The sequence below is a fragment of the Hyperolius riggenbachi genome, chromosome 6, assembly GCF_040937935.1.
Source record: "Hyperolius riggenbachi isolate aHypRig1 chromosome 6, aHypRig1.pri, whole genome shotgun sequence".
Lineage (NCBI taxonomy): Eukaryota > Metazoa > Chordata > Amphibia > Anura > Hyperoliidae > Hyperolius > Hyperolius riggenbachi.
The window spans coordinates 33,795,239-33,812,465 of NC_090651.1; the positions used below are offsets into that span (position 1 = coordinate 33,795,239).

General features: G+C 43.6%; 1 protein-coding gene across 1 annotated transcript in view; it reads left to right on the forward strand.

The window, feature by feature from the left end:
- The window catches only part of COL24A1 (collagen type XXIV alpha 1 chain), a 505,872-nt gene that overhangs the window by 264,744 nt on the left and 223,901 nt on the right, over positions 1-17,227 (forward strand). Inside the window, exons 11-12 of the mRNA XM_068239109.1 lie at positions 2,145-2,198; positions 5,715-5,759. Coding sequence (XP_068095210.1) covers positions 2,145-2,198; positions 5,715-5,759 — 99 coding nt within the window. The remainder of the gene's footprint in view (positions 1-2,144; positions 2,199-5,714; positions 5,760-17,227) is intronic.

The window sequence follows — 17,227 nt, forward strand, 5'->3', positions numbered from 1 at the left end:
TCCAGTCATTGGTAAATCAAAATTTAGTCTAAACCCACCAGGGGCGTAACCAGAGGGTAGCAGGGGGGGCAGAGATGTGGGGGCCCCCCAAATACTAACTTTCCCTTGCTCTGATACAGGGTACTATACTGGAGATCAGCTCTTCTTGTGGATACACTTGTTACGGGTGTGAAGATCATGATGGCGACACTTGGTTTATGATCCTTGTGAGATGGGCCCCAAGGCCATGAAGGGCACCAAGACGAGGCAAGGGAAAGGGTGTGAACATTGGCAGGGCCGCCTTCAGGGCATCACAGGTGGGACTGCAGTAAGGGGCCCGAGTGCCGCAAACATGGACCACAGCTGCAAGTCTGTCACTGAATGTACAGACAGTCATTCTGTGTAGCTGTGTTCGCCTTGGCCGGCCCATTTTGCATTGCCAGTTGTGTGTGATATTGCCATGCTCAGGGCCGGAGCTACCATAAGAAAAAATTGGCAATTGCCCCAGGGCCCCAGAGCCTGTAGGAGCAACCAAGGTGTCCCTCCCCCATATTAACTGTTGCTCCCCAGGGACTCTGCAGAGTCTGTTAAGTTGGGAGGTGATTGGGGGAGGGTCAGCAGCCAGCTCGGGTCCAGGAGGGAAATTTGGCTGCAACAAAGGGCCTCTAATGACGCTTTTTGGTCGGAGGATGTCTTTTGGGGGCCCCCAGGCTACTTTTGCCCTAGGGCCCAATTGTTACTTGAACCGGCCCTAGCCATGCTCATGCTTTGCCATTCTTCAAATTGCAAGTGCTGCTCAAGCACTGCAGTGAGAGTAATCCCATAGGATTACATGTGTCACAGCGCTTTGCTGATCCCCAGCAATCACCTTAAATATAGGGGGTTCGCCTTAAATATTAGGGGGAGGGGAGCGGGGCCCAGTAGGTTTTCCCATTATGGGGCCCAGAAATTTCTGATGGCGGTCCTGAACATTTGGGGGCCCCATCAACGTTTTGCTTGGGGGACCCCATGAATTGTAGTTACACCACTGATACGCACATTTGACTTTCTCCTAAATCAAATATAAATGATCGTTTCGGGATGTATAAATTTAACCTGTTTGCAAAACTTTCAAACCATTAAAGTGAGCCAGAGACGAAGCACCCTCATGTGTTTTACCATATGCTGTATATCACTGGGAACATTAGAGAAAACACCTACCCTGCTCTCTGTTTCATTCTGCACTGCTCAGCCTGCTTGTTATAAGCCCTGATAAAATCCCCGACTGAGCATTCAGTCTGGCTTTGCTGTCTTTTCTGATGTCTTTTCAAGCCCAAGCCTGCCCCCTTGTGGCTCTGCTATAATGATTCCTGAGCAAAGCCAGACTGAATGCTCAGTTGGGGATTTTATCAGGGCTGATTAGAAACAGGCTGAGCAGTGAAGGATGAAACAGAGAGCAGGGTAGGTGTTTTCTCTAATGTTCCCACTGATATATATGGTAAAATACATGAGGGTGCTTCGTCTCTGGTTCACTTTAAAAAGGAACTGATTTGTTACAAATAGAAATCCCATTATTAGCCTGTCGCGTAATCCTCCGCAGATTAGCTAAACCCCCAGACCACTTTATCAAACGCCGCAACTTGCCGCTTTCACTTCGCAGCTCATCTGTCATCGTTCACGACTCAAGCGCACATCAGAAGCGGAAGGCTGAGCGAGTTATGGCACCGCTCAGCGGAGCATGTACAAACACAACAATCACTGGCTGATGTCAGGGGGGATTACTGCGCATCCACCAGCTTAAGGAACATATTTGTGAAAAGGGAAGCTTCTTTCTACAACTGATGAGTAACATTTCATTAGCGTCTCAGGGCCTGGCAGCTCTGTACGCAAGGCAGACGCTGGCAGGCCGCGGGAATGCTATTTCTAACAAGTGGCTTGTTTGAAGGATTCACATTAGGAGTGCGCTGTGTTCAAGCAGCAGATGTGAGTTTAAATACCTCCAGGTTATTTTCATGCATGACTTGTATATTCCACTCAGTATTTTCCACTAGAGCTTTGACACAGACAAGATCCCCAGTCCCTCTCTGAAGAATCACAGTTGTTTCAGAGGCTCCGGCGGTTGTCTGCGCTGTATTTGTGTGTTTAAACTTGTAATAAAAAAAGAAACCTCTCTTATTTATTTTAAGGGCTTTATAGGAATACCTGGGGTGCCAGGACCTCCCGGATCCGAAGGAGAACGCGTAGGTCTAATTTCTCTATTTTTACCTTTTTTTTCCCTGTGTTAAAGTGGACCTGAACTCAGAACTTCCTCTCTGCTCTAAAAGATAAGCAGCATCATAATAACATTTAACGAGACACTGAAGTGAAAATAAATTATGATATATTGATTTGTATGTGTAGTACAGCTAAGAAATAAAACATTAGGAACAGAGACATAAGTCTAATATTGTTTCCAGTACAGGAGGAGTTAAGAAACTCCAGTTGCTATCTATGCAAAAGAGCCATTGAGCTCCACCACTTTCAAAGTTGCAGAGAGCTCTGTCTTCTGAAGCTTGTTATCTTAAAGCGGATCCGAGATGAAAAACTAACTATAACAAGTAACTTGTCTATATATCTTATCTAAAGTTTAGATAGTTTAGATAGTTTAGCAAATTTAGCTGCAAACAGCTTTAATAGAATATGATTATGTCTTCCTGTGATACAATGACAGCAGCCATGTTGTTTGTAAACATTACACAGAGGCAGGCTTATCTGTATCTTGAGCACTCAGCCTGTGAAAAAAAACGAATCCCCCCTCCTCCTCCCTCCTCCCCTCTGCCTCTGAAATCAATGGCTAGTAACACTTCCCCCTCCTCCTGCCCAGACTGAGCTCCCATGAGCCCTTGCTACTACCAAGGCTCTCTGAAAACCTGTGGGTGTGGCTTATTTAGTTTATAGGGAATTAGAGTATTAAAATAAAAACAAAAAAGTATTTGACTTGAGGAATGCCCTATAAACAATAGGAAAGGAACACAATTATGCAAGGAGTAAAAGTTCACCTCGGATCCACCTTAACTGTCAGTCACTGTATCTTCTTTTTCCTGCAGAGGACAGGTCAATAGTTCACTGTCCTGCTCTTTAAATAATTTAGTAAATTGAGTAGTGTGTAAACGGCAAATATTAGAGGATGATGCAATGTTATAAAAACACTACTTTTTAAATATGAGAATATTTTCTTTGCTACTAATGTTCTAGTAACTATTCATACTACACAACCAATTCATTATATCATAAAAAATTTTTCCCGCTTACGTGTTTATTTAAACAAAAACATATCTTTGTTGCAGCTGATACAAATCCTGCAATAAATCTGCAGTTTGTCTACTTCCTGCTTCCATGGAAGCAGACATATTGTTAACATCCTGTGTTTACCATTTACCTTCTGTGCCGTGGCAGAGTAGAGTCCTGAGCTGAGAGATCAAATTACAGTAGTGATTAGTCACAGATGAGGGGAATTAGATAGTCTAAACTCTCTAAATACATACAGGGTGAATTTCTCTATGCTTTCCTTCTGTCAAGTGCAAGAGTTCAGGTCCATTTTAACTAATAATTATGATAATTTTGTAAATTATTAGGTTAATTATGTAGGGATTTATAAAGGGGTTACAACCAAGTCCGTCTGAACCCGAAGTTGAACACGACAAATTGTTGTAACAGGACGGATGATATGGGAAGATAAACTGTGTAAAATCAAAGTGCTGAACAGAATCTATTTGTCGTAAATAAAGTGTACTTGGTACTGCAATACAAGCCTCTCACTGTCCTCCCTAGATTTAGCTGTTGGGCGGATCAGTCAAGTGTGATCATGTGATACTCAAAGTAGGAAGAGCAATAAATGCCAGACTAAATTTCCCAGATTTCTTGCATTATTGTAGCAACTATGTATCTACATGAGGAGGTGGGACTTTGTAGTCTGCATGAAGTAGGTGTTAGCATTTTTAAGACCACAAGACTGCTAACAGGAGATAAGAGGCCCTAGAGGTTAAGCAGGCTTTAGAGGTTTAACTGGGAATTGATGGGGCCCCTAGTGAAGATTTCATGGGTCCTTTCCATAGGATTGAATACCCCCACCCAACTTTGTGTGACAAGTACAGCCACGGGTAAGTATAAAATTCCCCCCAGGTAGTTTAGCCAGTCCATCTCTCCTTCACCGCCGCTTGCAATGCTTGCAAATTAAGCACCTCCCTTTACAAATAGAAAATTGGGCCAGCAATACACCCCCTTCGTAACCCCCCCCCCCCTCCCTCTAACACTCCCTGCCTATGTTTCAGAGTAGCACTACTTTACCTGCTCCAACTTGGATTGGGTCTCCTTCCTGCAGCCTGCAGCCACTTGTGCCATGCCGCTTACTTGCCTTTGGCTTCTGATGCAGATCATGTGACATAGATCAGGAACTAAAAGCAGTAATGCGGAATAGTGCGAGCGTTTACAGCGAAGAGCAGGAGAGACCCAGTCCAGCGCTAGTGCAAGTAATATAATCCTGTATTTCGCTATTCTGCAGGCGAGGAAAAGATGCATTGACGGGAAGCGGAACGGATCTTCATTACAAGGATAAAATCACTTGCATAGTCGCACATAGTGGTCCCCCCTTTATTGAAATATGCAAAGAATTGTACGTTGCTGCAAAACTATGCTAGTATTACTGCAAATCTATGCAGCTTCAATATGGTTTTTCTGCAAGATTTGTTTAGTTCATTTTACAATACATTTTCAGAATAGTGAGTTTAATTCTGTATCATAATAAGTAGCACAATTCTCAGTTGTTACATAGTTACATAGTTATTTAGGTTGAAAAAAGACACGTCCACCGAGTTCAACCAGAAAAAGTACAACACCAGCCTGCTCCCCCACATATCCCTGTTGATCCAGAGGAAGGCAAAAAAAAACCTTTACAAGCCATGGTCCAATTAGCCCCACAGGGGAAAAAATTGCATCTCAATGACAATCCCTACTGACTAATTTGGACTTTGGTACATGTAGAATCGAGCAAGACATTCAATAAACACAATACCTACATAGCTGGCACTGGCGTGTAGCTTTTGTAACGTATAACTGGCAGTCTAAGGCCTTGTTCACATTATAAATCGCCAGCACTATCGCAATCACTGAGCGATTTATAGAGTGCTTTTCAAAGCGCTTTTCCCTGCCCTTTGCACTTAGAGAAACGCTTTTTCTTTTGCTCAGTGTTGGTTTTTCCAGTTCCCGGAAATTAATAAATACAATGTATTTATTCATAAAAGCGCTCTGGCAATCGCAACAAAAAGTGCTTTTTCAAGCGCATTGCGATTTCCCTATACCTTCCATTGAACCAAAGCGCTCAGAAAATGGTACATGTAGCGTGATTGCGATTTTAATAAAGTCGAAACGCTCACATGTGAACACTGTCATAGGAAATCATTGCACAAGCGCTTTTAGGGCGATTTGCAAAATCGCCAGTGCTTAAAAAAATCAGCAAATGCTCACAGTGTGAACAATCCCTTAGAATTAATTCCTTTTTACATTCTTTTGCCATCCGTTAAAAAAGCATTGCATTAAACAACCACTTTTTAAATCTCTGGGGCCAGCAGTAAGGCTCTGGGGAGTTCTCTACTAGTGTCATGTGAGGAGATCAGAAGAAAAAGATTTCTTTCAAAGCAATTTAGTGCTACTGTGCATTATAACATAATAACTTTCATATCTGATTCATGACCAATTATGATTTTTTTTTTACCCCTAAGGGAATACCAGGACCACCTGGAAAGAAAGGGCCTAAAGGTGCACAGGTAAGATGGAGATAACATTTGGCAACTTTGTTGAACCTGTGTATAGTATAAATGGGAGTTTTACAGGTAGTCATTTCTTTACAATACAATAACATTTGTGAAGCACTTTTCTCCCATAGGACTTAAAGTGCATAGATATGTCTCCAATCAGTACAGGCTGGGCTGTGCTAAAGAGTGAATAGTCAGGTGTTCATAAATGCCAGACTAAAGAGGTGTCTTTTCAGTTTGGACTTGAATGCTTCCAGGGATGGAGATGTCCTGATTGGGTGTGGCGAGGAGTTCCAAAGCGTAGGGGCAGCATGACAGAAGGCTCAGTCTTCAAAGGATTTGAGGTGGACTCTGGGGGTGACCAAGTTATTAGATCCTTTAGATCTAATATTGTGGGGGGGGGGTGATGCAGTTGCAACAAGTCCTTCAGGTATCCAGGGCCCGATTGTGCAAGGATTTTAATGCCAATAAGCCAATCATAAACAGAATTCTCTATTTTATCGGTAGCCAGTATTATAGAGAGTAGGCAGTTATGAGCCTCCAAAGAATGGCATTAAAGGATAGAAGAGGTGAATGGTGCCGATAAAACATTTCTTACCTGGGGCTTCTTTCAGCCCCTAGAAGTGTCTGTGTCCCTCACCGCAGGTCTGATGGTCTTCACTCTACAGCTGTCCCCTTCGTAAGGTCTTCTGTGCATGCACGGTAACGCATGAACGTATCTATCACAAGCGTTCTATACTTGCAGTACCACTGAGCATGTGCAGAACACTTCCAGCACAGGAGACACGGACACACTCCTGAGCATGCGAAGAAGACGCTGACCCCATCCTTAAGGAGGGGACAAATGGAGAGTGAAGTATATCGGAGCTGTGGCAAGGGACACATACACTTCTAGGGGCTAGAAGAAACCTCGGGTGATTAATGCTTTATCACCATCATTCACCTCATGTCTCCTTTAAGAAGGCATGCACAATGTTATACTTTAATTCCATGAGCCAACCAGCTGAGCACCTATCAGAATCAATTTTATTTGGCCAAATCATTTTGCACATAAAAGGAATTTGACTTAGCGGTTGTGTAACGGGCACAGACAAAACAATACAAGGACAGACAGTATAGATATTACAAGTTAAGGACAGTAATGATATTCAAATTTACATACAGGAAGAGGCAGACTTGCCATGATGTTCCCTCCTTTTCCCCGCCCCTTAAGGATCGGGAAAGAGGAGGGAATGGGAGGGTGAACATTGTGACAAGCCCGCCTCTTCCTGTCTGAAAATCTGACTTCATCTAAAAGTCATAGTTATCGAGGAGTGACAACAAGGACCAGGGGGGATGAGGAGAGGAACGGACCAGGCACAGAGGTATGTGAATCCAGCATGGACATACCTCTATGCTTACCATACGTAGCTTTGCCTTGTGTCAGGTGTGATTTAACAAGATCTGAGCCGCAGCTGTGGAGATGTTTACTAGAGATTGTCTGTAAGACTAAAATAATTCCAGTTGGCATGAAAATGTAATGCAAGTTGTACATAGTTCGGAATTGGGTAATTTCAATGGGCTTCCTGATGATTTTATTTGGCTCAATTCCAAGCTGCATAAAATTTGCATTGATTTTTGCATGCAAGTTGGAATTATTGCCCAGGTCTGGTCTTTAATGCGCGTTCCGCTTGGGGAAAAGGTTCTTGATCTTCAAGGAATCTCTAGCCCAGGGGTGGGCAAAGTGTTTGAAGGATCGGGCCACATTCCTCTAGAATGCAGCCGCTGCTACTGTGTCTGTCTGTCTGTCTCCCTCCCGCCAGACTGTTTGTGGACTAAGATGATCGTCTTTTACTCATGCTGTCCTTTTAAAGTTGGGTGCAGCACTCAACAACGCAAAGAACTCATCCAATTGCTTATTCCACAGACAATCTCCACGCTGGGATGTAATGACAGCATGTCACATGACGCTGCCGTTGCCATGGAGATCACCACTGGAGTGAGTAATTGGGGGAGTTCTTTGCGTTGTTGCATGCTGCACCCAACTTTAAAAGGATGGGAGGAGGGAGTGGATGGAGAGCAATCCGGGCCTTTAGCGGCGGGCTGCCTTCATAATGCCCGTGGGCTGTACTTTGCCCAGCCCTGCTCTAGACAGATAAAAAGCGCTTGTGCCAGGAAGTGCTGCACGTATCTAGAAAGACATTTGTGTCTGGAGTTGGACTTTAAAGAGGACCTGTAGTGAAAATAACATAATTAATAAAATTGCTTATTATTTACAATATTTATTTATAGATTATTTAGTCAGTATTTGCCCATTGTAAAATCTCTCCTCTCCCTGATTTACATTCTGAAATGTATCACTGGTGGTGACATCTTTAGTTCTGTCAGGTGGTCTGTACGGAATGTTTGTTACTGATAGTTCTATGCACAGAGGCAGATACTGCTTGCCTGGCAGTTGGAAAAAGCCATTAGATCCCACAGTGCAACAAGGTTCACAGACAGCAAACTGACAGGACCATGGTTGTGACATCACACTATGGGAGGGGTTTTACCACAATATCAGCCATACAGCCCCCCCTGATGATCTATTAGAGAAAAGGTAAACATTTCTCATGGGAAAGGGGCTATCAGCTACTGATTGGAATGAAGTTTAAAGAGGAACTCCAGTGAAAATAATGTAATAAAAAAAGTGCTTCATTTTTACCATAATTATGTATAAATGATTTAGTCAGTGTTTGCCCATTGTAAAATCTTTCCTCTCCCAGATTCACATTCTGACATGTATTACATGGTGACATTGTTACTGTGGGCATGTTATGTATCTGTTTCTAGCTGCTCTGGCTGTTAGACAGTTGTAAACAGCCATTTCCTGTGTGTGAACATTGTTACAGTTGCCAGGAGTACCGCGGTATTCAGAGCCTCTAGTGGGAGTGGTTTCAGCACAAAATCAGTCACACAGCGCCCCCTGATGGTCTGTTTGTGAAAATCATTCTATTTCTCATGTAAAAGGGGGTATCAGCTACTGATTGGGATAAAGTTCAATTCTTGGTTGGAGTTTCTCTTTAATCCTTGGTTAAAGTTCCTCTTTAAAGTGAACCTAAAGCCTACCAAAAAAAATGAGATGAACTCACCTGGGGCTTCCCTCAGCCCCCTGCAGCCGATCGGTGCCCTCGCAGCTCCGGTCCGATGCCTCTGGACCCGCCGGCGAACACTTCCGGTCTCGCCGTCACCGGCCGACAGGCATGGGAACGCGAGTGATTGTTCGCGTTCCCAGCCTGTATATTGCCCCCTATGCTGCTATTGCGGCCAGGAGGTCGCAATAGCAGCATAGGGGGAGATATACAGGCTGGGAACGCGAACAATCACTCGCGTTCCCATGCCTGTCGGCCGGTGACGGCGAGACCGGAAGTGTTCGCCGGCGGGTCCAGAGGCATCGCAGAGGCACGCCGAGGGCACCGATCGGCTGCAGGGGGCTGAGGGAAGCCCCAGGTGAGTTCATCTCATTTTTTTTGGTAGGCTTTAGGTTCACTTTAAGATTTTATCTCCTCATCCCCAAGCTTGCCTCTGATGAATAACACAAATGTGTCTCCAGCCTAATAAACGTTCCACAAATGTTACAACTGCATCAGCGGACCTCGTAACGGAGTGCAATAAACAGTATAACAGAGGAACCTTTTATCTCAGAAGTGCTTCCCAAACACATTCTGCAGTTACAAGGATCCAAAAACTGCCATAACTGGCTGGCTTCCAGTTTCACCGCTCTCCCCGGCCTATTTTAGCCCGTCTAGCAGAACCTATTTATAAGACGCACACATGGAACGACAGCATGACACAACTTTGGCCCCCATTCACAGCGCAGGGCGCCAAATCGCTGCTGAAAATCGACCTCGATATACAATCCGACAGAGAGTGTCGCCAGGCTGATTCTTCTGCACCCCCAAACTTGACCCAGACCCAGAAAATAACTTTCCAACTTTGTGATTTTATCGAGCTACATGGAAAAAGCCCTAACGGAGACGCGTTTTTATTCCAGGACAGTTATGGGATAACACGCCTCCATAGGATATTTATGTTCGCTTTCGGAAAGCTTCATTGGTTGCCCCGAATCACAGCACATCATTCATCTGGCCTGTCGGCCACAAAACCGTTCCATTTCATTTCAGAAGCGTTTTCCTTGGCTTGGTTACGGCGTCATCTGAGCGACATTATGCAACTTACAGGAAAATATTATGCTAAGCCCCACTAATGTATAAGGTCGATGTATGGCTTGGCTTCTGGTGGCTGAACACTACTGGGTATAATATCTTATATATCCCAAACTCCAGCTGACCTACGCTGACCTAAACCCCCTGACTTGCCTCCCATTGACCTGCACCAGGCCAATGGGAGGCAAGTACCAGGTTGACCTGTCCACTCACGATTTTAAGTAATTTTCACATAATTTTTGACAACTTTAGCAGTTAATAGCAAAGCCCACATAAATTCTATTGTCACCAAAATTGCTACGTATGTTAAAGGGGAACTTCAGCCTAAACAAACATACTGTCATTAGGTTACATTAGTTATGTTAATTAGAATAGATAGGTAATATAATTTTTTACCCACCGTTTTAAAAGAACAGGCAAATGTTTTTGATTCATGGGGGCTGCCATCTTTGTCATGGGGGCAGCCATCTTTTTGATTGAAAGGAGGTGACAGGGAGCATAAGACACAGTTCCAATTGTCCTTTGTCCTGATAACCCCTCCCAGCTGCATGCGCTAGGCTTCAAATGTCAAATTCAAAATGTAAAAAAAAAAAAATTGCACCAAAACAGAAGAACGAGAGCAACAACATCAGAAATCCCATCATGCTTTGCACAGCATCAGGGGAAAAATGCCCGGGCAGTTTTCTTCTGTGCAGCTAAAAATGAGGCTTTTATAAAAGAAACAAAGTTCTGATGCTCTGAAACTGTTAAAGAAACACCAGACCTTTTCAGTGCTGCTTAGTCGATTTTTAGTCTGGAGGTTCACTTTAAGGAGAACGGTGGGAGGGCTTTCTGCGTTGTCAATGGTAACATAAAGGCCTATGGACATGTTACCATGTGCACTGCACATTATGTGCAGTGGGTCAGCGAAGCAGGCAATTTGAGCACCCGCCGCCACAGGTACCTTTTGAAATTTTGGCAGTGAGGGGTAATTTTGGGAACCGAAGGGGTTAAGGTTAGGCGTGGGGTTTAAAGGTTGTGTGTCAGGTAGGTAGATTGTGCGGGGGAGGGGGGGGTGGCTAGGTGTCAGGTAGGTAGTTTCGTAGTTTGGGAGGGGTTAAGGTTAGGCATCAAGTACGTAGTTTGTGCGAAGGGGTTAGGCGTTAGGTAGACAGTTTGTGCAGGGGGGCGGGTTTAGACTTAGGCGTCGGGTAGGTAGTTTGTGTGGGGGCGGGTTTGGGTTAGGCATCAGGTAGGTAGTTTGTGTGGGGGGGTTGTTAGGGTTAGGCATCGGGGGGAGAGTTCTGTGTGAGAGTAGGGTTACTTTCAGCCATAGTAAATTATCGGTATTTAACCACTTGACTACTGAGGGTTTTTCATCTAATGGACCAGAGCAACTTTCACATTTCAGCGCTCCTCCCATTCATTCACCAATAATTCTATCACTACTTATCACAACAAAATGATGTATATCTTTTTTTTTTTTCGCCACCAATTAGGCTTTCTTTGGGTGCTACATTTTGTTAAGAATTATTTTATTCCAAATGCATTTTAACAGGAATAATTTAAAAAAAAATTGTGCTACTGTGCATAAAGCCACACATTTTATTTGCCCGTTTTTCTCGGTAATTGCAACATCTAATTGATCTCCGTAGTACAATGTATGGCGACAATATTTTTTGGGGGAAATCAAGGTGTAAGTTTTCTTTTCAGTTTTGCATCTGTCACCAATTAAAAGCCCTTACTTGCAAAATAAGAGTAATATACCCTCATGACATACATGTTAAAAAAAAAGTTAAGTCCATAAGGTAACTATTTATGTATTTTATTTATGTAATTTTTTAACATTAATACACATATTTTATTTTGGTAACTATGGGAGATTGGGAGAGGGATGGGGTTAATTTTAATGGGAGATGCATGCATTTATATGTAGTGTAGTGTATTAGGGTGTATATTACTGTATACATGCATTACTTTCATTTTGTCAATGGCCGAATGGCATCTCATTGTTGCTGGTGATCATTGATCACATGCACTTAGATCGGTGAGTGGGAACTGTGCAAAACAGTGGCATGGTGAGGTACGTATATCTACGCCCCTGGAACGGGAACAGTCCTCCCTCGGTACATAGATATTCTGCCTCATTTCCAGCAAGTGGTTAATACCAATATTTTACATTTTCATAGTAAAATATTAGTATTAAATACTAATATTTACTGCACATTGGGCTTCACTAAACCGTGATAACTCAAATATCACACCTTATCAAAGATATGACATCTTATCAAAGTTAACACACCTTATCAGAGTAGCATAGCGAGCGTTACGAACTTATGCCTGCTAATTGGCAATGGCACTCGTCCTGCCCTGAGCCCCTGTGTATTCCTAGAGCTCGCTATGCTACTCTGGTAAGGTGTGTTAACTTTGATAAGGTGTGATATCTTCGATAAGGTGTGATATTTGCGTTATCGCGGTTTAGTGAATCAAGCCCATAGTGTTGAATGTGCCCTAAGTAAGTAACTGAGAACCAGAGCCACCAGGGTTTTTGTAAACGGGTTAAAGAAACCAAACCCATGCCTTAGTAAAACAGAAGGCATTTGCACGTAATCAGCAGCATGTCAGCAGGATGTATGACCATAATGCATTGTGTCAGCACAGAGGATGAATATGAAAATAATTCTGTTATGTCCCTTAAGAGCCAGGCAGACTTCCAGAGCCGCCGGTTTATAGCACAGCTGCGTTGTATTAATTTTACAGAGCGTATAATCCAACTTGCAGACAGCTATTTCAGGCTGTCCGGCTGGTGTCAGTGCAGAGTGTGGATTCCTGTGGCTCTGAGGTACGACTTGTGATGTGGAGGTGTGAAGGTGGGCATATGTTAGATGATGGCCACCAGGTTGACTATTAGATAGATCACACTCTGAGCAGATTTGATCTATTGCCTGCCCATATTACACATTGATTTCCAATTGACTTGAGCATGTGACGTTGTGACACCATGTTAATACTGCCTCATGGTGAGAGGAAGTGAGGAACAACAACAAAACTTTATTGAGACACACATTAAAGAGGAGCTGTCAGCCATACTATCTCAGGAAAAAAAAACAAATATATAAGTAGATAAATACTTGCTCTACTTACATAACACATGTATTGCACTGTCCACGTTATGATTCCTGTGAATTTTATAAAGGAAAAGTAGAGAATCCTATTCTAGACAGTTTCCATATTAACTGTGGCTATTTTGAAGCCGGTTGTGATGTAATATCCACCCTTAGGCCTCAATTCACTAAGCTTTATCAAACACTTTATCAAACGTTTGATAATTTACCTCATGGGTAAAATCTAATTTTGAATTTACTAAGGTGTTATATATTTATCAAATGTTTTATCGATTAAAGGTTCAATCAATCTAAAACACCTTAGTGAATTCAAAATGAGATTTTACACATGAGGTAAATTATCAAACGTTTGATAAAGTGTTTTAAAGCTTAGTGAATTGAGGCCTTAGTCTCCTCTGCCTGATTTGCCCGCCCTTCACTATAGAAAGTGCATTGTTTCAGCATGAGACATATTGGCCAGTCAGAGGAACAGAGGTGTGGGAGGGGAAAACAGGAGGGAAAGAGGCTTCAGCCAATCGGGCTGTATTAGGGCTGGTTCAGACGGACGTCTGCGTAGCGTCGCGTCTGGGGGCGTTGCGGCGGCTGAGCGGTCAGGCTTTCAGTAGCCTTCGGTCGCGTCGTGATGCTGTTGCGGTTTTTTTTTCCCGTAGGGGAACATTAGCCATCGCGGTTGGCCGCTCCCTGGAAGCTACATGTTGCTTCCAGGGGCAGCCCCAACGCTCGCGAAAATCGGGACCCGAACGCCGCGTTCGGGTAAAAGCGCGCAAACGCTTGGTGTAAACGCTCTCATTCACTTGAATGGGAGCGTTTACCGCGACGGTCCGAACGCTTGCGGTAAACGCTCCGCAAGCGTCCGTCTGAACCAGCCCTTAGTTAAGTCTGAGGGGAAGTAGAGACGCAAAAAAAGACAACCCAGCATGCCCTGCAACTTCTCTTTTGTGTACCAAATTTTGTGTGTACCAAATAAGAGTCAGGTAAACTGGGGAATGATAATTTATCAACAAGAAAAGTAATAGTGATTTTAACTTTTGGATTGCCTGATTAGCATCCTCATTACTTGTTTACCAGATAAAAATAAAGAATTGAGTTTGGATTTTATGCCTGACAGTTACTAAACAACCAGAATGCTTAAAATACTTAGAATGCAGTACTCTTATGTCACTGTAGGTGGAGCAGACATATGAAACAACATCCTAACGTTACTACATGCGTCTTTGTCAAATGGTACAGGGGCTCGGGGGACACCGGAGGAAGCGAAGATTTATGCCAGCGTGACAGATATGCAGTGGCCTAGCCAATGAGCTATGGGCCCTAGTGCAAGTTTTATGCCCCCCCCCAGCATATATAACAATTGATTCAGCGCACCAAAACCTGCCAAGGACAACCACAGCATCAGAGGTGTAGGCAGAGGAGGGGGACAGCTTGTTAAAGGACACCGAGGTGAAAATAAACTAATGAAATAAACAATGGTATCTATCCTCCTTCTCCTAAAATGAATTTTTAAGGTATTCTACGGTTGTATTTTATATTTAAATCTACTTTTTAAGTTTTTACTGTTTTACTGTTTTTGCTCAATGACACATTCATTGAAGTATGCCAGAGCTAAAATCTATGAACTATTGATCCTTTTTGTCTCTTTCCTGCTCTCAGAAGCCATTTTCTGCTAGGAAAGTGTTTTATGGTTGTAATTTTTTGTCAGTGAGGGTCACACTGCAGTCTGATGCAGTCCTGGCTCAGACAGGAACTGCCATTTACATACCTGATGTTTAACTCTTTCAGGCAGAGAAAGAAAAAAAAAGAACACAGCATAGTTATTTGTGTACATACACGTCTGTATCATGATGTTACATGTCACCTCGGTTATCCTTTAATGATTACTACTATTCAAAGCATATATAGAAGGGATTATTACCAGTAAGGGAGCAATAGAGAGCTAATACTGCGGTTGCGAGAGGGTCCAATGTGGCCCCATGTGTTCAGAACCTCTGTACCCCCTATTGCTATGCCCCTGCATATGAGGACTGCATGCAGACACGGGAAACACACCTATACACTTGAGGACACAGGCCGGTGGTTCGTTGGTCATCACAGTATTTTCCACTGTTACTGCTGCTCACCCGATCCCTTGCGACCAAGGTTTTTCAGCATTCATGATTGATCCTTTCAATCGATTTGGCCAGGAATCAGTTGGCCACGTTGCTGTATAAAACTATCAGATCAAAAGGTCAATCGGCCTGAAAAACTGAAAGATGTATGGGCACCCTTCAGTGGCGAAGCTAAGGAGCTATGGGCCCTGATGCACGTTTTACATTGGGGCCCCCCAAACACTCTATACATAACAATTAATACGGTGCACCAAAACCTGCCAATGGCAACTACAGTGTCTGAGGGGCAAGAAGGGGATGGGGAGCAGTTTGTTAATGATTACCACTATTCAATGTATCTATAGAAGTGATTATTATGAGCACAGGACCAATATAGAGCTAATACTGTAGTTGAGGGAGGGCCCTTCGGGGCCCCTCTGGCCCAAGGGCCCCGATGCGGTTGCTACAGCTGCATCCCCTATTGCTACGCCCCTTACAGAGTACTTAGTAAAATTAGGGACAACATGAACCTTCTTGTAGGGGACCAAAAGCCCCCCAAACTGAAAAAAAAAACAATCTTGCATTTCAAAGGCTAGTTTCACACAAGGGTAGTGGTTGTCAAACTTTTTGGGGGTAAGAGCACCTTGATGCCCCCTCCCCAAGTAGCTAGTGATGCTCATTAGGCAGCATTTCTCTCCATTCAAGTAGCTACATTATATAGTAAACACTGAGGCTTAACTTTTTCAGTGCCTTCTGTAAACGTGAAACCGAAGAAACCATCAGTATTTTTTGTTTTGTTTTTCGCTTTTTAAATTTCCATAAATTGTATTGAATATTTTTTTTCCCATAAAGGTTATCATGCTGTGGCTAATCTTTTAGGGCAGAGAGGAAGTTTTGAGCTTAGCTCCTCTTAAAAGCGGGATTGTCACCATAAAAAATAAATTTCAACAGCAACTGGTCTGAGTGTATTAACCTTCCTGGCGGTAACCCCCGAACGTAGTTCGGGGTAAGCCGCGCAGGAGGTTTTCTCAGACCCTGCTGGACCAATCTGCGTAATTTTTTTTTTGCTGAACGCAGCTAACACTTTGCTAGCTGCATCAGCACACCGATCGCCGCCGCCCCGCCCCGATTCGCTGCTATCTGTGCCGCCGCAGAGCCCCCCCCCCTAGACCCCTGCGCTGCCTGGCCTATCAGCGGCAGGCAGCGCTAAGGGGTGGATCAGGTCTCCCTTAGACGTCCATGACGTCGGTGACGGCATCCCGCCCCGTCGCCATGGCGACGGGGGAAGCCCTCCAGGAAATCCCGTTCTTTGAACGGGATCGCCTATCGCCGGAAGCGATCGGAGGGGCTGGGGGGATGCCGCCGAGCAGCGGCTATCATGTAGCGAGCCCTAGGCTCGCTACATGATTTTAAAAAAGATAAATCAAAAAAACGTCAGCGCTGCCCCCTGGCGGTTTTTAATAGACCGCCAGGAGGGTTAAGTGATAAAGATGCTAATCCTGCATTCAAAACTTTTTCTGCTGTTATGGTTTGGTGTTACCGGTATCACATACCTTAGGAGCACTGGCCCTTTAATTGCCATTGCCAAACATTTGCATGCTGAGGTGTCTTTTTATCTATAATATATTCCTCCTCTTCCCTTTATTTCCCCCTGCTTCAAGTCAGTGCACTTCCTAGTATAGACCTCAGTGGGAGTGTCTGAAGACTCTAGGAGGAGGGCGGGTAACGTATACACAGTTAGCAAGAGGAGAAAAAAAGAGTGAGGGAGGAAATGATGTCAGGAGGTCAAAGGTAACAAAAGATGGAAACTGCCTAGAATAGGATTCTCTGCTTTTCCTTTATAAAATTCACAAGAATCATAACGTGGACAGTGCAATACATCTGTTATGTAAGTAGAGCAAGTATTTATCTACTTATATATGTGTTTTTTATTTCTAGGTTTGTGCAGCACATGGTTTGAATAATAATAAAAAAATTAAATTGTTGTGTTGTAATTTTCCAAAGCATCATCTTAGGTTATGATCCTTGTTGCTCATACATTCCCAGCATCAATATTTCTCGCGAAATAAAGGCTTTGTCTTCACGGCGAAGACTTAATAAGCAGTTGC